The sequence below is a fragment of the Narcine bancroftii genome, chromosome 8, assembly GCF_036971445.1.
Source record: "Narcine bancroftii isolate sNarBan1 chromosome 8, sNarBan1.hap1, whole genome shotgun sequence".
Classification (NCBI taxonomy): domain Eukaryota; kingdom Metazoa; phylum Chordata; class Chondrichthyes; order Torpediniformes; family Narcinidae; genus Narcine; species Narcine bancroftii.
Genome location: NC_091476.1, coordinates 157,631,746 through 157,654,233, shown reverse-complemented (window position 1 = coordinate 157,654,233; position 22,488 = coordinate 157,631,746). Strand labels below are relative to the sequence as shown.

Here is a 22,488-nt window from a genome sequence, read left to right as displayed (position 1 = left end):
CTGCCGTCAGAGAGCAGCAGCAATCATCAAGGATCCACACCATCCAGCACATAATCTGTTCTTGCTGCTGCCGTCAGGAAAGAGGTACAGGTGCCACAAGACTTGCACCACCAGGTTCAGGAACAGCTGCTACCCCTCCACCATCAGACTCCTCAATGACAAACTCAATAGGGACTCTTACTTGTGCACTTTTTTTTAAATTTTCTCTGTATTGCAGTTGGTTTGTTTACATTCATTATCTGTTTACATGTAAACAGTTATGGACCATGGTCAGCTTTATTTCTGACCAGGGGTCGTGATTGACTGTGCAGCGGGAGAAAGGAGCATGTGCTGTGTGGAACACTAGAGTAGCAAGCTGGGAGAGTGAACAACTGTGTGGAACATGAGAGCCGCACGTTGAAACCAGTGGGCTCGCCCGCTGTTGTCTACCCCTCTCCTCCAATCAGGAGTGCTGAAGACGCGTGCTGTGGTAGTTAAACAATCCAACGCACTGAGGAACAAGCTATCAGTGTGTTCACCTGGCAGCTTCAGCCAAAAGGCAAGATGCTGAGCTGCTCTATTTGCAGTGACAGCATTGCTACTCTGACAGCAAATTTTACACTCTAATTTCCAGAGTGTGTGTCTAACCTATGCTTCTCCAGTCCCCTTTCGAGAAGAGGACTTTGTGTGACAAAAGTTATTTGGTATAACCCAAGGCAGGGTTTTGGCAGAGAAGTCCGTATGGCAGAGGGTCACCTGATCTAACCCCAAAGAGGGTTTCGGAGATGCAGACTTCATGCTATTGACTAGTGAGAAACTCCCTTGAGAGAAAACTGAAGGTGGTCGCTACCACACGAGAAACTAAGGAAAGTTTCCTGTATTCACCCGCCAAGGTTGTAAGTCTGCTCAGTGATAAGTCATCTCTCTCCACATTCAACTCAAAGACCAGTGCACAACTGAACTAACACAGTCCGTATGGCAGAGGGTCACCTGATCTAACCCCAAAGAGGGTTTCGGAGATGCAGACTTCATGCTATTGACTAGTGAGAAACTCCCTTGAGAGAAAACTGAAGGTGGTCGCTACCACACGAGAAACTAAGGAAAGTTTCCTGTATTCACCCGCCAAGGTTGTAAGTCTGCTCAGTGATAAGTCATCTCTCTCCACATTCAACTCAAAGACCAGTGCACAACTGAACTAACACATTAAAACCTGGAGAGCAGATTCTGTGGACTGTTCTTTTGACTGACTTACTTGATGAGACTAACTTGAGGTTTTGTTTTGGGAGTTTATTTTGGGCTTAGACTGTAATGGTCTGAGTATTTTTTTCACATACACATTGTTACTATATTGTTGCCATAACGGCTTAGGTTGGAGATAATCATATTATGGCCAATTGCTAATAAATTTTTTGAGTTAAACTTAACCCATTTATTTATATCTCTTTCAATTGCTGCTGGTGAGGCATAACAATAGTGCAATCTTTTTTTGCACTATTAATAAGTGCCTCGCCCACACACAAAAAAAAAAGAATCTTAGGGTGTCATTTATATACTCGGACAATAAATCTGAACTCAAAACATTTTAGGCAAGTAGAATTAATGCAATACATCTTCTCTCTCTTTGGCTTGGCTTCGCGTACGAAGATTTATGGAGGGGGTAAAAAGTCCACGTCAGCTGCAGGCTCGTTTGTGGCTGACAAGTCCGATGCGGGACAGGCAGTCACGATTGCAGCGGTTGCAGGGGAAAATTGGTTGGTTGGGGTTGGGTGTTGGGTTTTTCCTCCTTTGCCTTTTGTCAGTGAGGTGGGCTCTGCGGTCTTCTTCAAAGGAGGTTGCTGCCCGCCAACTGTGAGGCGCCAAGATGCACGGTTTGAGGCGTTATCAGCCCACTGGCGGTGGTCAATGTGGCAGGCACCAAGAGATTTCTTTAGGCAGTCCTTGTACCTTTTCTTTGGTGCACCTCTGTCACGGTGGCCAGTGGAGAGCTCGCCATATAACACGATCTTGGGAAGGCGATGGTCCTCCATTCTGGAGACGTGACCCACCCAGCGCAGCTGGATCTTCAGCAGCGTGGACTCGATGCTGTCGACCTCTGCCATCTCGAGTACTTCGACGTTAGGGATGAAAGCGCTCCAATGGATGTTGAGGATGGAACGGAGACAACGCTGGTGGAAGCGTTCTAGGAGCCGTAGGTGATGCCGGTAGAGGACCCATGATTCGGAGCCGAACAGGAGTGTGGGTATGACAACGGCTCTGTATACGCTTATCTTTGTGAGGTTTTTCAGTTGGTTGTTTTTCCAGACTCTTTTGTGTAGTCTTCCAAAGGCGCTATTTGCCTTGGCGAGTCTGTTGTCTATCTCATTGTCGATCCTTGCATCTGATGAAATGGTGCAGCCGAGATAGGTAAACTGGTTGACATCAGCATCACATTAAACCTACTAAACTCAATAAAAGTTCATTGAATGTCTCTCCAACTTCCTACGTGAGGCAGCAACACTTTGCGTTCAGCTTGGAATTGTCCATCATAATCCCCAATTTGTTTTGGTCAGGAAGCAACCCCCACCCTCCAGCCGCTGCCTGACCTGCTGGGCACTTCCAGCACTCTCTGTTCAGACAACTTCAGCACCTCAAGGGTTCAACCAGCACGTTCTGCAGATGGTTGTGGTCGAGTGCAACGGAGGCGGCCGACGTTCTCCAGCATGAGCCCTTGTCACCTTTAGTTCAGAAGGCTGTCACAAGAGGTGGTCGCACCACTCAACGCCTTGGACCCTTGCAGCACGCACCAAGATAGAACTGAAGGCGACGGGCCCGACCTCCGTGCCTCAGATGCCGCGCAGTGACGTCAGTCGACTGCGTCAAACCTTGCCCGGTTCACTTGGCGACGCCTGATTATTGCGTCACTCCGGCACTCCTGGAGACGGGAGAAAGATGGCGGAGTTCTGTGAGGTGAGCTGTGCGATCGGGGAGGGGGGGGGGGTTAGCTTGATGAATGAGACTTTGGGTGTTCGGTGAGTCGTGCAATCGGGGTGGGGGGTGGGGGGTGGGGGGTGGCTTGATGAATGAGACGTTGGGTGTTTGTTGAGTCGGCGGAGCTCAGAGGCTTTCCATGTCCTATGAACCCCGAACGGTCAGGCCTAATAAATGTATCCAAAAGCCAGGCCATCTCACCGAGGAAGTTCAGTAAACTAAGCGAGAAAGTCGTCCTGAAGAAAATCATCTTGACCGTAAATTGGAACCATTCTTTCGGTTTTTATCCCCCCCCCCCCCCCCAGTAAAGTGGGCGTCATTAAGGGTATGAATGTGGCTCGAAGTGAACTCGGAGAAATTCTGACGCAGATCGTGTTTATTCGGCACGTTGTAAGAGCCTGAAAGAAACTGTAATTCACCCTCATCCCACTCTTCGGCAAAAGTAAACCATGAAAATCTGAAAATGAGAAACTCAGCAGGTCAAACAGTGTCCTTTAAATAGCAAAGGTAAAGATACAGAACCGACCTCTTGGGTTTAAATCCATTCATCGATTATGGAAAAATGTCGGCAGGCAACCAAACAAAAGAGTAAGGGGTGGGTGTGGGGGGGGGGGTGGAGAAGAGGTGTGGTCAGGAGGTAATTGGTGAAGAGAGGAAGGGGACAGCAGCAAGCGATGGGGAGGAGGGATAGCTAGGTGAATAGAAAGGGAAGGAAGGGGGGGGTGAACACAAGGAGAGCAGGTTAGCAGAAACTCGAAAAGCCTGTGTTAATGCCATCTAGTTGGAGAGTGCCCAGACGGAAAAGCAAGTGTTGTTCCCCCAATGTACAGGTGGTGTTGGTGGGATAGTACGAGGCCATGAACAGACGTGAGAGTGTGACACAGAACTGAAATGGTTGGCTACTGCACTCAGCTTGAAGTGTATTATGAATTAAAGATTGACAAACTGCAATGATCTTTCTGTGATTCTCAGCACACTTTTTAACAGCTCAATGTGTATAATGCGGTTAATAAAAATATCAAGAGGCAAGGTAATAGAGTAATTTGACAAACACTGATCTTTCTGTGATTCTCAGCACACTTTTTAACAGCTCAATGTGTATAATGCGGTAAAAAAAATATCCAGAGGCAAGGTAATAGAGTAATTTGACAAAGGTTACCATAAAACCAAAGAAGGGGAATGAGGACAATGATCAAACTTGAACCAATGAGAAAAAATATAGCAAAAATGGGTTGCGATGAATGGGAAGTTGCAGAGGTTAGGAGTTAGAGATGTGAAGCAATAGATAAAAATAGATTTAGAGTACCTGTAATACTGAATCAGTTATTGTCATGGTCTGACTTACCATACAGGCTCATTTCAAGGATGAACGCTTTTGGAGGCCAGTTGTGCATAAAGAAAAATGCAGGTGAAGAATTTGGCAGAGTTTTAAATGCTTTGGTGAGGAAAATTTTATAGAAAGATAAAATCGTAAGGGTATCATTACAGAAATTAACTTGGAACTATGAATTAGGAGGCTTGAAACACCCTAACTTTCAAAATTATTATGAATCAGCACAGTTGAAATTTATTAATAGGATGTTTGAAGTGGATAAACCTTTGATATGGGCTGATGTGGTGTTATCTCAGTTTGGTGAGAAGAAGATGGATCTGTATCAAAATGAGCTTTTTTCTTTTACACTTAATAATCAACTTTTAAAATTATGGGATCAAAAGGGTATTAAATTGGTGCAAGAATGTAAAGAAGCAGGATGTTTTCAAAGAATGAAAAAGAAATATATATCCTCTCATACTTTTTCTTATTATCAAATCAAAGCCTTATTGTTGGATAATTTTGGATGTACTTTACAGTTATCTAGACAATCTAAGTTTGAAATTTTACTTACTGAAGGTGGCAAGAAGGGATTTAAATATGAGATGAATGCTCTTTTACAGAATAAAATGCTTAAACTGGATATTCATAAATCTAGATAAAAATGGGAAAAAGATTTAGCTATATCTATTTCTCAGGATGATTGGATAGTATTACTAAAATTCTAAATGTAATGTTCATTATAATTTTATTTATCAATTATATTTAACTCCAGAGAAATTAAGGAAATATAAGTTTATTTCCTCAGATTTATGTTTTAGATATCATAAGGAAATAGACTCTTTTTTTACATTCTACTTGGTTGCGAGATGGTGAAACCATCTTTTGGAATAGATTTAAGGAACTCTTAGATATTTTTAAATTGAAACTTCCACTAGATCCTTTAGTATTTTTGTTAGGTTATATTAAAAGATTAAGTTTGAAATTAAAATTATATAAATTTCAAATTGTTTTTTTGCGACTGGCTTTAGCTGTGGTTAGAAAATGTTTGGCAATTACTTGGAAAAATTAGAGTATTCAGAGATGGTATATGAAGATGAGATCTTGTATTCCATTGGAAAAGATTAACTATAATTTACATAATAATTATTCCATTTTTTTTATAAAACTTGGAGCCAATATTTGGATTACATGGGGTTGAATTATTAAATCTTCTTTCCACATGTTAGTGGTGTTGTTCCGAACCATGGTAATTAATTGATGAATTTTATGTTATGTGATTTCCTCTTTCTTTTTGGGGGTAGATTAGAGGGGGTTGGGTGATGGAGAGTTGTAGGGGTTATTATTTACATAAAAAATATCATGTATGTATTTTGTTTTTCTAAGCTGTATCCATTATTGTATGTTTAACCATGATTTAATAAATAAAACTTTCAAAAAAAAAAATTTGGCAGAGAAAAATGAAGTAGGGCCAAGAATGAGCAAAGTTTTAAAAAAGTCAGGATCTTTTAGGATGGTAGTTTGCAAATATTCTTTGTTTGGACTGTGTCCCACAAGCAATTGGTGACAAGAAAATGCAATTTGTGCAAGCAAATTAATTGCTGCAAATAGAATATGAAAATGACCAATGTCTGCCTTTGAGCAGGTGAATCCTGTAACAGGTAAAAAGACATTTTTTTTGACTGACGACACAGTGAAAGGCCCACAAGCCGGTGCCACCCAATTGACCTACAACATCAGTAAGTTTTTGAAGGGTGGGAGGAAATTGGAGCACCTGGTGTAAACCCATGCAGACACAGAGAATGTACAAACTCCTTATGGACAGCTCCGGTTTCAAACCCTGATTGATGGAGCTCTAGTGATTTGCCTAACATGCCACCCAATGTGCAAAATTGCTAACAGTCTGTGCTGTGTATAAATAAGACTATTGAATTCAGTGTCAAGTGAAGTTCAGAAAGTGAAATTAAAGTTGATTTAAAAGAAAAAAATTATTTAATAAATCATCGATAGTTAAGGCTGAAGGATAGAGTGGACAGCCATTGCCTTTTTCCTAAGGCAGGAATAGCAAACACCAGAGAACATACGTACAAAGTGAAGGGAGGGAAGTTTAGGGGAGACATCAGGGGTAAGGTTTTTTGTTTAAACACAGAAGAGAGTTGCCAGGGATGGTGGTGGAGGCTGAATTATTCAGGGCATTTAAGAGATTCTTAGGCACATGGATGGAAGAAAAATAGAAGGTTATGGGATAGGGGTTAGAAGGGATTAGTATGTTTTTAAGGTCTACATGGGTTTCAATACAACAACAAGGGCTGAAGGGCCTCTACTGTGCTATAATGTTCTATCTATGAAGTAACTGTAGAAATAATAGGCCAGTGAACTTGACATCAGTAGTAGGTAAATTATTGGAAGGTGTTCTAAGAGATCAGATATACAATTATTTGGATAGCCAGAAACTGATTAGGGATAGTCAACATGGATTTGTGTGTGGTAGGACAAGTTTAACCAATCTTATAGAGTTTTTCTACGAGGTTACCAGGAAAGTTAACAAAGGAAATGCTGTGGATGTTGTCTCCATGGAGTTTAGTAAGGCTTTTAACAAGGTCCTTCATGGGAGGTTAGTCAGGAAGATTCAGACGCTAGGTATTCATGGTGAAGTAGTAAACTGGATTTGACAATGACTGGATGGGAGAAGCCAGAGAATAGTGGTGGATGATTGCTTCTCAGGCTGGAGACCTTAACTAGTGTTGTGCATCAGAGATCAGTGCTGGGACCATTGTTGTTTGTCATCTTTATCAATGATCTGGATGATAATGTGGTCAATTGGATTAGCAAGTTTGCAGATGACCATAAGATTGGAGGTATTGTGGACAGCAAAGAAGGTTTTCAAAGGTTCCAGAGGGATCTGGACCAGCGGTAAAAATGCAGACAAATGTGAGGTGCTTTGGAAGAACAAACCAATAAAGAATGGTAGGGCACAGAGGAGTGCAGTAGAACAGAAGGACCTGAGAATTCAGATACATAATTCCCTGAAAGTAGCATCACAGGTGGGTAAGGTTGTAGAGAGAGCTTTTGGCATATTGGCCTTCATAAATCAAAGTATTGAGTATAAGAGCTGGGATGTAATGGTAAAGTTGTATAAAGCATTGATGAGGCTAAATTTGGAGTATTGTGTGCAGTTTTGGTGACCTTAACTAACCACAGGAAAAATAAGGTTCCATTATTGTCACATAAGACTACATTTAGAATGTAATATACATGAAATTCTGTGACTTTTGGCTACCACAAGGCAGGCAGAGAGTCACCACTTTATCCAGTGCCCCTCACAGAAACCTCCAGCACCTGGTGTTCCTTGGCAGCCTCCCCATCAAATACTGACCAGTCCTGACCCTGCTTAGCTTCCGAGATCAGACAATCTCAGGTGTATTCAGGCTATTAGGTGCTGTTTATCATTAAGATAAAGAGTACAGAGAAGATTTACTAGGATGTTGTCTGGACTTCAGGAACCAAGTAACAGGGAAAGGTTAAGCAGATCAGGACTTTATTCCCCGAAGCATAGAAGAATGAGGGGAGATTTGATAGAGGTATTTTAAATTATGAGGGGGATAGACAGAGTTAATGTAGTTAGGCTTTTTCCACTGAGAGTAGGTGAGATACAAACCAGAGGACATGGGATAAGAGTGAAAGGGCAAAAGTTTAGGGGGAACATGAGAGACAACTTCTTCATACAGAGAGTGGAGGGAGTGTGGAACTAGTAGAAAGCAGAGATGGTGTATGTGGGCTCAATTTTAACATTTAAGAAGAATTTGGACAGGTACATGGATGGGAGAGGTATGGAAAGCTATGGAATGGGTGCAGGTTAGAGGGACTAAGCTAAACAAAAAATGGTTCAGCACAGACTAGAAAGGCCAAAGGGACTTGTCTCTGTTCTGTGGTTCTATTATTGCAACCCCAAGCTTGTAAATATTTGGTGCTGGAGAGATTGGTAATAAATAGATTTATCATAAGGTTAAAGTGTGGCCCAGATCCTCATCCTTCCTACCTCTGAAACTTTATCCACCCCTTAAACAGTCTTCAGACCCCAACTGTGGCATTCCAGCCACTTCCTCAAACAAATGACAACCTCTCTCCATCCACCTCAGGTTACTTTTTTAAAAATCTTGTCTTTTTTCTTCCTCGGCCATGTTCCCTCAAATTTCCTCTTATTGTTCAACACCTAGATGTTTCTTTCAATACACATATTAACTTTATGTCCATATTTTCTTCTGCATCAAAGCTCATGGAAATTTTCATTTTTGAAAATAAATTTTAATGTGTAAGAATTTTGTTTTCTCTCAACAGACACAGTTGCTGGATGCCCCTTGTACCAATGCAGAGGGTGAGACCTCAGCTGCACAGAAACGGGAAGAAAGACTGAAGAAGTTCCGTGATCTCCATCTTAAACGAGTGAGAAATATTTCTCCTGTTAAAGATTCCGAAGATGTATCTTTTCTATCACTGTGCTAGATTAATTGAGACATTTTGGATTTATACTCTTTATTTGCAGAATGAATCTCGGAAATTGAATCACCAGGCAGTGGCAGAAGAGGACAGAATTTTGAAGCTACCAGCTAACTGGGAGTCCAAAAGAGCACGATTAGAATGGGAGCTGAAGGTGGAAGAGAAAAAAAAGGTTTTTGAAGTATTTTGTAAAAATTGATTCCAAACTTGCTATAAAATAGAATTCTTTGTAGCAATTTATAAATGGGAAATTCAGAAATAAGATTCCTTAAATGAAATAAATGGTTAACCCTCTATCTTGAATAAAATGTTGCCTTTTTCTGTGTTAGACAATGTGATTACCCCTTAAATATAATTTTTAAATAATGAAACTTAATAGATTTTTGAATTAATAAGCAGTAAAACAGATCTCATCATTTATTTTAATCTGAAATATTATTTAAAGGTTTAAAGATTCAAATTAGCAAGTTAATATTGTTAGCAACATGCTTGTTGACAGTTTTGCACCAAGGGTTGACACCATCTCTTTCAGCAAAAAGGATGAAATTAAATTGAATGGTGTAGCAGAAAGAATCAAGTCTAATTTGTATGTTATTTTAAAAATCTTTTTCTTATAACTTATTGCAACATGTCACATGGTAAGGAAATAGCAATGCATCTGTTTGGTTCAGTTTGATCTATTCTCTCTGAATAAGGAGGTTTTGATTTAGTTACACTTGACTTACTAGAGATTGATCTTTCTCAGCAATTCTCAAAGTTGGGACAATTTGGGTGTGATATCACATAAGGGCTGCATTTCTAATGAGCATTAACTTTCCATAAAGATTGGACTACTGATCAACAATACCCATTGGGTGTCACTAAAATTACTGATGGACCTTTTAAACACAAAATGATTCCTACATTTGCTGATATGGTTTCATTATTGTTCAAAGAAATTCATACTATGTGACGTAGTAGTAAATTCATAATATATGCAATATCCGAGATATAGATAAAGATCTTGAAACACAAAGGTCCAGAGTATATTTGGAGGTACTCCATCAATTGAAACAATACATTTACAGGTACAAAATTGGACTGGTTATGCCCTGTTTTCATCTCAATTCATTAAATATTTTGCCATTTAACTTGCCTATCATGTCTGCTGAAATAGGGCATCTTGATGTGTATTTGAATACTTCATCAGGGGTAAGTTTTTTTATACAGAGAGTTGTGGGTGCCTGGAATGCCTTACCAAGGATGGTGGTGGAGGCTGAAACATGAAGGGCATTTAAGAGATTCTTAGACAGCACATGGATGAAATAAAAATCGAGGGCCTCAGGGGTAGAAAGGGTTTAGGTTTTTTTTAAGGAATATATGGGTCGGTGCAACATTGAGGGCTGAAGGGCCAGTACTGTGCTGTCATGTTCTATTTTTGTTCGACATTTTACATAACGTGAGACATCAGGATATTTATGATAGATTCAGTACGTCATTGATGTGCAGCAAATGAGATGGATGTGCTTCTATTTGTTTAAGCAGAATTCTACATCGGAAATGAAAGTGACTGCTCTCAAAAGCAAGGCAGCATTTAACGGAATATGTCAGCAAGGAGCTATGGTAAAACTGAAATTAATGGGCATCAAGGGAAACACTGAGCAATACTAATGAAGATCTAAGGTCCAGGTCTAGCCATATCTCAAGCCAAACCCTTACGGTGCATTTACATCACTAGCATTTACACAGTACTGTGGAAAACTTTCCAGAATATCATTTTTATAAAAAGCAGAACAAATTACCATCCCGTCATTAGCAAAGGGACTGAAAGACACCAACAACAATGCCATCAAATAACACTTAACCACCTAGTCTCTGATCTCCAGTTTAGATTTTGCTGGAACAATTCAGCTTCATACTCATCACAGCCTCGTCCAACCATGGATTAAGGAGCTGAAAACCAGAGGGGAATTGAAATGCTTTGACATCAAAGTATCATTTGATTGTATGACATAAGTCCATTTTATAAAGAAATAAAAGGCAAATATAAAGACAGAGATTCGCCATCTTTACATTGCTGCACTTACCTCCAGAAAAGCTCCGAAGGCGGGTGGACTGCTGGAATATGCTCCAGCTTACATCAGCCTGGGGGGGTACACTTAAAGGTGGAGTATAGTCGCTCCATCTCCTCCATGAAAGGAATATCACTGAAAGCAGCTGCAAAGGGGAGGGCTGATGATGTCATCGCGATGCCATCAGCCCTCGACCCAAGCACAATTTTTAAAGTGAAAACACACAATGCTGGAGAAACTGCAGGTCAATATAGTAAAAACACAATGCTGTACCCATCTGCAAGCTCTACACTTTCACTTCCCGGCGCATATATTTGATATCACGGTGCGGGCGGCACTGCTGCACCACTTGCCCTGTGTCCCTCTGCACTGGAAGCCAGCTCCCAACTCTGTTCTTCATAAAGGCAACGCAGGATCCTCATTATAGGTCGTCACCATAAAAGATAAAATTGCCTTTTATTTAAATTTCAGCCAGCTTTAATGTGGGTTTTCACCATAAAAAGGCCTGCACTCTGAAGATGGTGGAACCTAAAAGAAATTTTTTTAAACTGCTGGATGAACTCAGCGTCTGAGGAGGAAAAGGAATAGCCAACACCTTGAGTCAAGACAAATTATCAAGGCATAATACTCTTCCTAACAGCATTGTGGAGCACCTTCAGCAGGAAGGCAGTTCACTCCTTGAAAATAAATAAGGCTGTTACAGATACTGTTGTTGGTATACCCAGAACTCAGAATGAATACGGTTTTGTTAAAAGAAGAAATTTTGTACCAGGTATTGGCACCATCAGTTTTAGCAATTAGGATGAAATTAAATTCGAATCATTGAATGGTTCAGCAAAAAGAATCAAGTCTATTATTTAATTTGAATATAAATTTTGATTAATTTTTCTTATAACTCATCACAACATATTTGTTTGGACCTCAGTATGAGGCTGAAAATGTGTATTACAATTCGGGAGTTGCAATTTCCTTTTTTGTTTGTCTTGACCTTTAGGAGTGTCTAGAAAAGGGAGAAGATTATGAACGAGTTAAGCTGTTAGAAATTGGTGCTGAAGATGCAGAGCGTTGGGAACGAAAGAAGAAAAAGAAAAATGCAGATCCTGGATTTTCAGGTATTCAGTTTGTTTAATATCCAGGCAATGCTAGAAATTCAACAAGTGTGTGCTGAACATCAGTCGATTGTGCTATCATATTAAGAATACTTAATTTCGTATGAATTATCTTGTCATTTGGTTGCAAGTGAGATGAGGTAAAGTAACTGTGGCTCCACGTTCATGGCCACCACTTTTTAATGTATTCCAAAGGATCGAATGTAACTAAAAATGTCCGATTGTATTATGCCAGAAGGCAACTTTGTGGTTCCCAGTGTTCCCTCTGTTTTAAAAATTGATTGATACAATGTCAATATTTTGACATTTTCTGATACGAACCTGTGGAGTGAATATTTCCAGAACCGGAATGAGACCTTGCATAACATTGTGCTCACTGAATAGAGGCTGGTGATAGAATCAGGGGTAGAAACCCAGGCTTTACTTTCACTCCTACCCGTCCAACTACCTCATCCAAGCTAAGATACTGGTCTAAGATGACATAATCAGTGCTACAGTTTGAACATTTTAAGCCTTTTTGCTAGGAAAATACATCTTCACATGGAATTAAAGAAATATTATTTAATTAAAATTGTACATTTCTAAACTGGAGATGACAATTCTGATGGTAAGATATTTGTTAGATGTTTTTATGTGTCCCTTTCAGATTTTGCAGCTGCCCAGTTCCGGCAGTATCAAAGATTAGTGAAGCAGATTAAACCAGACATGGAGCAATATAAGAAGCAGAAGAATGATACGTGAGTTGCTATTTAAAAATACACTTTCCAATCTATCTATTCAGTGCAAGAGTAAAACTGGAATGTGAGAATGGCCTAGAATCAATTGTTTAATTAATTGATTATTTCCACTTTGTTTAGACATAAACAAGGAGTTTTATATCCACTGACACTGACCTGTGTTGGACTTTATAATATAGAGCTGTCTTTATATGCCACTTTGTTAATTGCTAAAATGCCTCTAAACGCTTGGAACTGCCCATTTTAGATTTGGTATTGATTAAGAAGTCAAATTTAGTTAAAAGTCAAAAGGTTTGTGAATATTGATCAAATAACTATCACAGTCCTGTTTGTATAATGTTCAAAAGGGTCAAAAGGCAAATAGCTGCTAAGATTTTGATAATATGACTTCCATAAACAACATTATCTACGTCAAGACTCATCAAATAATTCTATCAAATTGGATTAACATAATTTGTACTTTACATATCAGTGTTGCCTCATCTTACCATATTAGATGACATGCAAGACCCACTTTATTCACTAAAAAATATCCCCTAGTCTGGTATGCGAAGTTGAAATTAGGGTGATGGTGAGAAATATCAAGAGTGATCATCGTCGCTGTGTGGCTCACTAGTATCACCACCATCTATCATGGAGGAGGGCTGTCAGGGTGGGGGTAGGGGAACGGGGCAGTGGGATCATTGTGGGGCCTGGTAACGGCCTGTCAGGAGACTCTCCTGGCAGCCTGCTGTCGGTCCCCGCACTGGTCCCGCTCCCCCGATAGCCTACCACTGATCCCACCGCTCTGCTTTTCTCTCTCTCTCTCTCTCTCTCTCGCTCTCTCTCTCTTCCCCCCCCCCCATATAAAAAAGCCACATGCAAATATCTGATTGCTTATATTTTTATTTGGAGCATTCCTTCTAAGGAATAATTCTTCAAGGTTGAAGGTGCACTTGTATTTGGATTCCTTGGCTTAAAAGAGCATCTCTTTCATGTAGGACAATCACTGATAACATTATATATTTTTCTGCTCTGAATACTGGAAATATAAAGCGTCTTTCAACCACGCTCAGGGTTTTTTATATTTCTTATGGACAGAGGAGAGGAATTCTATGCAACTGCAAATAGTCTTCTTCATGGTACGCATGTTCCTACCAAAGAAGGTGTGGACAGACTAGTGGCTGATGTCGATAAACAGTAAGTGTTATTTTTTTAATCCATCATTATGTATTATGTTGTTGTAAAATATGCATAACAGAGAAGATTAATTAATCCTGCCGAAGGAATAGAAGTGCAAACATTCCTTTAACCATCTACTGCTGATAGAAACTATTATTTACCATGCAAAATTGTAATAATGCCTAGCTGGAAACCTATGAAGAAATTGCTTTGATTATTCAGCTAGCACCTTATATCAATCATTTTGTAATGTCTTCCTATTAGTATTAAACAGATGAATCTGTACTACAACAATTACTAGATAATTCCAGCTGTTTATTGTAATAATTTATATTTTCTAAGATGATACAAGGGTTTAATGATGACTGTACTTCTAATTAAATTGCATGCCTGTAGTGTGTCCTTTTGCTGGAAGAATTCCAATTTTCAAGTTATTCTTGTATATGACCATGGAAGAATGTGCATCAAATTTCTGAATGGACCCTGTGGGGCTGTTGGTAAATTCTGAATGATGTAATTGTTTTCTGATGCCAGGAATAGCCTCCAAAAATGTGGAAGGAGCTAATATCCTAGCTGTCAAGAAATAAATCCATTGAATATATTATCCAAATAAGATTTTTTTTTCTGGATAAGAAACCCAGCACAGAGGGCCTCCTTGACTTTGTTACTGAACGGAAATAAAGTTGTTATTTTACAGTCTTGTTGAGAGGAGAACTTTTTCTGAGAATGACAAAGTTCCTGCATGTCAACCCTTTTATACTTCCACTTTCAGACTTCAATGGCTAAACAGCCTGTCAGAATATAAGACAATCAGACATGCTGGACAGTCTGAGTTAACTATCAGTAGCCAGTGGGAAATAACATTTCTTTGGGATACCACAGCCTCAAGTCCCTATGTATCTCTAAAATAGTGAAAATAATTATGGAAAGATAAAATCTTTGAAAATATCAATTACATGTTTTTAGTGAAGAAGCATAACTTACTCTAGGGTTGTTGCTAACATTTATGTTGGTGGCACCATCAATGTGGGTTGAAAATAGAACATGAAATCTAGGCTGATGCTTCAGTCCATTACTGTGGAAGCATTACACAGTCAGGAATGCCATCTTATGGGAGATCCTGACTGCCTCTTTGGATATTTAAAAAATTATTATTTTGTTTTACTCATTATTTTACACTTGATCAACAGTGCAAAAACATTGAATCAGATTTGTAATTCCTGCCTCCGATACATCTTTGACTTCCACATTTTGCCATGAAGTCCAGTGTGGGTTCCAGAAAAATGTACAAAGTGGAGGGAGCAAGTGCATTTGTATCTGGTTTTCAGTTCTGCACCAGTCATGGTTACCATTTGACTTCCCTTAAAAAATAAGTTGTTAAATGTTTTGATTTTATTGTACAGTGTATTTATATTTTCAATTCCAATATATTTTAACTAAATTTATTGCTTATGTTATTTTGCAAATAAATCTTTTAAAATCAGTTTAAACTTTTAAAAGCCTCTGAATATCTGGGACATATAAAATAATGAAATAACCCCTTTAGAGCAGTAAAAGGCCATTTGTACAGCCTCCTCTGCTTTACAGATGGGTGCTAAGTGGCATCCTACAGTGCAACTTATCTTGCTGTGCCATAGCAAACAAGTGGAGCTGCAACATAAGTTTGTAGGAGTCCGCTAGAGCTGTGAGTTAGATCTATTCTTCCATATTTCAACAGTGACTAGTTTAAAACAAATAATTTGTTACCTGCAAAATGCTTTTATACATGCTGGATGGGGAAATGACAGCCACTGTATAAATGCAAGACAACAGTCTCTGGTTTGAATTCCTTTCCATCTCACCTGTAAACCCTCCCCACCATCAAGAATGTCTACAGGGAACGATGTTGTGGGAGAGCAGCAGCAATCATCAAGGCTCCACACCACCCAGCACACGCTCTGCTCTCACTACTACCATTAGGAAAGAGGTATATGTGCCATGAGACGCACACCTCAAGGTTCTGGACCATCAGACTCCTCGACAACAAACTCAATCAGTGAGGCACTTAAGGACTCTTACATTTGCACTAGATTGATTTTTTTTCTCTCTCTCTGTGGCACAGTCAGTTTACATATGTAAGTTGAGTACAGTTCTTTGCACTACCAATAAGAGGACATTCGGCCTCGCCCGCAGGAAAAAGAAAGCGGGTTGTATATAATGTACGTATGTACTCTGAATCTTTTGCAGAATTGAGAAGCGTGCCAAGTACAGCAGACGCCGCCGTTACAACGATGATGCTGATATTGACTATATTAATGAGAGAAATGCCAACTTCAACAAGAAGGCAGAGCGCTTCTATGGAAAATATACTGCCGAGATCAAACAGAATTTGGAGAGAGGCACAGCTGTTTAACTTGTTTTCGTGACTACTTCAAAAGCTCAACCTCCCAGGTGATGCAGGGGTTGTGATGTTTTATACCTTTGTATTGTGTAAATAGGGTTTTCAGTAGAAATGTACCTGCAAAATCTTTTGTGCAATGATCTCAATGATGGATCCATCTTTGATAAAAATCCTGTGCAATGTTCTGAGTAATTTTGGAAGTTTATAACTTGTTTGGTGGATTAAAAAAAGCTCCAAGCAGAGTTTTATTTTGGAGAACCCAAGTATTGTGATTAATTGTTTCACTCCCTTAGATGCTGACACATGCATTTCTCAAAGATTTAAGATTCACTGCTCAGATAACATTTATAACAGTGAAACTTTTACTTCAAACATAAAATGCAAGAGGATGTTTGCTTGTTTATTTTGCAGGTTGGTAATCTGATGTATGGTTTCTGAGAAGATTTTGATCAGTTGGTAAACTGATCATTTGGATACCACATCAAGCTAAAGCTGGTTTTTTCTAATATTTAAATACCTTGTGCATGTTATAGAGCTAAAATAAAATTCATTTTTAAAACTTCCCTGCTATTTACACATTTAGATATTAAACAGTGGTCAAACTTTCTAATCTGTAATTCTTTGGCCTTTCTAAAACCTATAATTCTTCAGCCTTTCTAAAACCTACAACACTAATAGTGAAGACCATGGTTAATTTAAGGCTGCAACATCTGTTAATGGGCTTGCACTTTGAAAATGGGTTCATGAGAAATGCAGAGCCACCCACCAATTAGCTTCTGGTTAAGGACAAAATAGTGGTGATCTAACTTATTCCCTATAGAATTGTAATTCAACTCTGCCACCACATCATGAAGGTAAAGGTGCATTTTATTTGTTCATGGTAGTCTTACCAAGAAATCAAATGCACCTACCCCTTAAAGACTCAAGTTCACTTTAAGCCGAGACACTGCATGCATTCACTTATGAGTGGGCAATCTCATCCTCCTTCCCCAAGTCCATGTTTCAGATCTCACTAGCATCATTCCCAAGCAGGCTGGTGGCTATTGGAACACTGCTTTTGAGGAGAGGGGCTGTATTGGATCACAATCAATGTGCAATGAAGAGAGTAGACCCAGGTGGATGCCCTTTTGGAACTTTGGGTGATGTGTTTGGTGCGACCAGTAGAATGCTCTCAAATATAGAGGTCAGAGGACCAGGAAAGGTTTTCTGGGTGGGAAAGACAAGTAGTCTGTAAAACTGTTGAAATTAGCAGTGGAGATCATCACAGTTGAGAACTTGGGAAAGGGGCAAGTGAAAAATGGGAAGTTCATTATAATTTCTAATTATAGTGAATAGAAATGTCTAAATCTGGGCTGGGAAGGTAGAGAATCAGTAAGGCAGTGTTTCTGATCTTTAATTTGCTGAGAAATGAACATCTGTGAATGTTGGCTTAAGGTGGCCTGTGGAGTATGTCAATTTTCCAATCCTTGATGTTTTGTCGTTCACACACTCATTTATTTTTCATTGTTTCTGCTTCATTTGAATGACGTGGACAAGATCTGTTGTGAAATGTGATTCTGCATCAAGCAAGGTTGGCCAGCTCCTGACCTCTGCTGGAAAAACAGGTGCATGGACAATTTAAAAAATGTTCAGCTTGCATAACACGGCTTCCTCGTTAGATGACCTACAGCATCAATGTTCAGAGAAAGATTGAAATCTAACCGACAGAGTTTCAGAAAGTAGATGTGATAAAGAAATTCAGTGATTGATAGGCCCGCCATCTAAACATTGCAGCTGGAAAAACAATAGGATCTCCTTTCTCTATTGCTTAATCAGGATCTTCCCTGATACCTTCAAAACGTCTCCAGCATCTGCAAGCCAGAAATGTAAATTACTTGCCAATAAAGTGTCCTAAATAAGCAGAATGGCATGGGCTAAGCTCTTTAAAGAATAGTTTTCACTTGTCATCCCTTAGGAGAAAGACATTGTAGTTGGAGTTGGTAAGTGTCAGATGTTTTAGCATGTGTAAATCCCTGGGACCTGATGAGATAAACTCCAGGTTGCTATGGGAGGTAAGGCAGCAGATTGCTATGTTCCTGGAATATTTAAATCTTCATTAGCCACAAGTGACACACCAGGTGACTGAAAGATGAGAGAGATGCATAAATTTATTCAAGATAGACAGCAGCAATAATGCAGGAAATTAAAGCCAGTCTAATGCAATTTACAGTGAAATTTGTGAAAAAAATTGGAGGAGTGGGGAGGATTAATCTACACCAAGAAAGATGGGGATAAAACTTTTGGTGGGAGATCCTATCTAACTTGATTCATCTTTTTTGAATAGCTGGCCAAATATATTATGGAGTGCAGCTGATATAGTTTGCATGGACTTGAGTCAGACCTTTGACAAAGTTCCAAATGTAAGGCTGATCCAAAAGATGAAAGCCCAAGTGAACCATAGCAAATTATTTCCAAAAATGGGAAAGAAAAACAATGCTGTAGAAACTCAGCAGGTCAAGTGCTCTTTAGAACAGAATAAAATACATAACTGATATTTCAGGCTTGAACCCTGCATTGAGTTTGGAAAAATGTTAGCATGTATCTGCATAAAATAGGAAGGGGGAGGAGCATGTTCACAAAAGGAGGAACTAATAGATGGAGAACGGATGGAAGGCTAGGTAAACAGAAGGGGGTGGAAAGCTGAGGGAAAGAAGACAGATAGGGTTTTTAGACTCTAGGCATGTAATGGTACAATCAACTGTTACATGGGCAATCTAAAAAGGACAGTTCAGGAAGTTAATTCCTGCACCCTGATTTATTCTGCAGGACCCCTACTACTTTTAGGGGGAAGCCTGCAGTCGAAATTGCACCGCAAAACTCACATCATGAATCTGACATCCAGCTGATGACTCAGGCCATGTTGCTCCACGTAAAAGCACTGGGACAAAGGGGCACAGGAACTTAGGGTGCACAGTGTATATGACCACAAAGGGAGTAATTATGTTCATTTATATTACATTTTTCAGATTTTTCCAACATTGCTGTCTAAAAAACACTAGAGGGAAGGCAAAATACCTCAGATATCTTCCATCTCTTCAATGACTTCAAATTCCCTGAACTGGACCACCTAATTTTAACAATGAATATCCAATCTTTTTATACTTCCATTCCCCCACACAGAAGATTTTAAAGCACTTCACTTTCTGGGCCTGAGACCCAACCAGTCACCCTCTACCACCACCTGCCAAAACTTCCCTTCCCCTCAGCTCTCCACCCCCTTCCCTCTCTATTCACCTAGCCATCCCTCCTCCCCTTGCTTGCTGCTGTGTCCTCCCTCCCTTCTCCACCTATTACCTCCCCCTTACCCTTTTATTTGTATGCCTGCCAACATTTTTCCCATACCTTGATGAAGAGCTCAAGCCCATAACATCAATTATGTATTTTGATCTTTTCTATATAAAGGACATTGTTTGACCGGAGTTTCTCCAGCATTGCATTTTTACTTCAACCACGATGTCTCAGACTTTCATGTTTTATTTTTGAATCAAAAATGGCTTTTTATTGTTTGCAGAGGGTGACAGAAAAGGGTTGTTTTTGAGAATGAAAGACTGTAGCCAGTAATGTAGCACATGGACCCATATTGTTTTTCAATATTGACTTAGATGTTAATATTAGAAAATATGATTAGAACTATAGAAAGCCGTATCAAAGAAAACAGGCCATTTAGCCCTTTAGTCTGTGCCAACCATCATTCCATAACCTTCCAGTCCTCTCCCATCTATGTATTTATCCAATTTATTCTTTAAACTTAAGATAGAGCCTGCATTCACATCAGTTGGCAGCTCATTCCACACTTCCACCACTCTGAGTGAAGAACTTCCCCCTAATGTTCTCCCTAAACCTTTCCTCCAGCTTAAAATTATGACCTCTCGTATTTATCTCCCCCATCCCCCAATCTAATAGGAAAAAGCCTACTTGCATTCAGTCTATACCTCTCAATCTTGTAAACCTCTATCAAATCTCCCCTCATTCTTCTACACTCCAAGGAATTAAAGTTCTAACTTGTTTCATCTTTCGCTGTAACCCAACTCCTGAAGACCCAGCAACATCCTAGTAAATCTTCTCTGCACTCTTTCAATCATATTGATATCCTTCCTGTTGTTAGGCAACCAGAACTGCACACAATATTCCAATTTTGGCCTCACCAATGTCTTAAACAACTTTAATATAACATCCCAACTCCTCTACTCAATACTTTGATTTATTAAGGCTCGGATGTCAAAAGTTTTTTTTACAACCCTGTCACCACTTTCAGGGAATTATGTATCTGTATTCCCAGCTCTCTTTGCTCCTCTGCACCCTTCCATTTACTGTGTATGACCTACCTTGGTTTGCTCTTGCAAAATGCAACACTTGACAGCATTAAACTCCATCTGCCATTATTTGGCCCATTCTCCCAGTTGGTCCAGACCCCTCTGCAAGCTTTGAAAATCTTCCTTGCTGTCCACAATGCCTCCTAGCAAATTTACCACATTATCATCCAGATCGATGTAGACAACAAACAGCAACGGTCTCGACACGGATCCCTGAGGCACTAGTCACAGGCCTCCAGTCTGAGAAGTAACCATCCATTACCACTCTCTTTGCAATTGATAATATTGTTGATAGTGAGGAGGGTGGGTGTTCACCTGAAGAATAATATTAACTAGTAAGTTCAGCAGGTGGAATTTAATTCTGGTTAAGTGTAAGCTAATGCGTTTTTGGTGGGTCATATAAGAATAGAACACACATGAATAGTGAAGGTCACTGACAAAAGGCAAAGGAGGAAAAACCCAACACCCAACCCCAACCAACCAATTTTCCCCTGCAGCCGCTGCAACCGTGCCTGCCTGTCCCGCATCGGACTTGTCAGCCACAAACGAGCCTGCAGCTGACGTGGACATTACCCCTCCATAAATCTTCGTCCGCGAAGCCAAGCCAAAGAAGAGACTACAAAATACTGACGATTAGAGGGATCTTGGTGAACAAGTCCATTACTCCCTAAAAATAGCAACAGAGGTAATGATTTTAATATATTGTAAGAGTTAGCCAACAGCACACACGCCTGGGGAAAACAATAAATAAATAAAAACCTCAAGGCCTTGAGTTATGCCACTGCTGGAGCTGCTACAACTGCAGCACACTGCGAGTGCTGACCCAGGGAGTGGTGACACAGCACTCACTCCCCTGAAGGGTCCTTCTGCTGATCACTCAAAGGCTTTACACAGCCTGTTAAAGGAGCAGACAGGGTTTGATTTAAAAACCTGAGGCCATGGGATTTGGGCCTAAGATGTCAGCACCCGTCTTTGCCAGTGGCCACAAGGGATTGCCAACTCCAGGTGAACAGCAGACAGCCAGAAACAGAGAGAGAAAACCACCTCCATTGAGAAGCAGAGACAATCCCCATGGACAATGACCCCAGTGGCAGATCAGCAAGGGGCTCACTGCTGAAGGACCCACGTAGGCATCAAGCCGTTGGCAATGAGGAAACCACACTGGCAACTTGAGATCAGCGGACTCCCACCAGGCGGCAGGAGACCAACTTATGAGAACCAGATATTTGAGAGGGTGCAGAGTGCAAGAAGAGCTCCGAAGGGCCCAGGGTGCCAAAGACTTAATTGTGTCGGCGGTTTGGATCTGGGCTCAAGTTGGTAATAATTTGGAGTCTAGTGAGCACTGGGACCCTTTTGCTTCTTTCTCTGATTGCAAGGGGACTGGTCAATGTTAATGGCAAATCTTTGTCTGCCTTAGTATGACATTTCCTTTTGATTATTTGAGAATAAACATCTGACCTAAAATATGTAGCTGATAAACCCAGTGCTGTAAGTGATTTTGTGTATGGTGGGCAAATTAGCTTTGCAATATTATCAATGATTGCATGTATATTGGGAAAGAAGCACAAGCTTAGTACTATATGCATGTGCTATAAACCAGCTCAACAGACCTCGCCAACCACTGGAATAGAAGACGGTGACAAGTACCTCCAGTCAAATAAAATTACCAACAGCAGAAAGGACTGAGATTCTTTAATAGTGTACTTGTAGCTTTGGTAAATATTCTATTGAAATGTACTTCCTGCATCATTGATCCAAATCCTTGAAATCTCTTTGTACTGTTAGTGGTGAGAGTAGAACACAAGATATTGGCCTTCATTAGAGCATAGAATATAAGAGCATGTACTTCACACTATAAAACAATGATTAGCCACAACTCAAATAGTGAACACTCTCTTATTCTCAAGAGTAATTGTCCCAGAGGAGGCAAAGATTCACCAGGA

General features: G+C 40.0%; 1 protein-coding gene across 3 annotated transcripts; it reads left to right on the top strand.

Annotated features, from left to right (window-relative positions):
* The first annotated feature begins 2,830 nt into the window (after positions 1-2,830).
* On the top strand, positions 2,831-16,451 carry syf2 (SYF2 pre-mRNA-splicing factor). 3 transcript variants are annotated; one of them, XM_069895622.1, is made up of 8 exons: positions 3,273-3,453; positions 4,299-4,386; positions 8,597-8,701; positions 8,802-8,927; positions 11,801-11,918; positions 12,562-12,652; positions 13,733-13,831; positions 16,040-16,451. In XM_069895622.1, the coding sequence occupies exons 2-8, from the start codon at positions 4,312-4,314 to the stop codon at positions 16,203-16,205; spliced, it is 780 nt and encodes a 259-aa protein (XP_069751723.1). In that variant the 5' UTR covers positions 3,273-3,453; positions 4,299-4,311; the 3' UTR covers positions 16,206-16,451. The 3 variants fall into 3 exon arrangements, with proteins under 3 accessions (XP_069751724.1, XP_069751723.1, XP_069751725.1); XM_069895623.1 differs by lacking the exons at positions 3,273-3,453; positions 4,299-4,386 and adding an exon at positions 2,831-2,925; XM_069895624.1 differs by lacking the exon at positions 3,273-3,453 and having other exon boundaries at positions 4,334-4,354.
* The last annotated feature ends 6,037 nt before the right edge of the window (positions 16,452-22,488 follow it).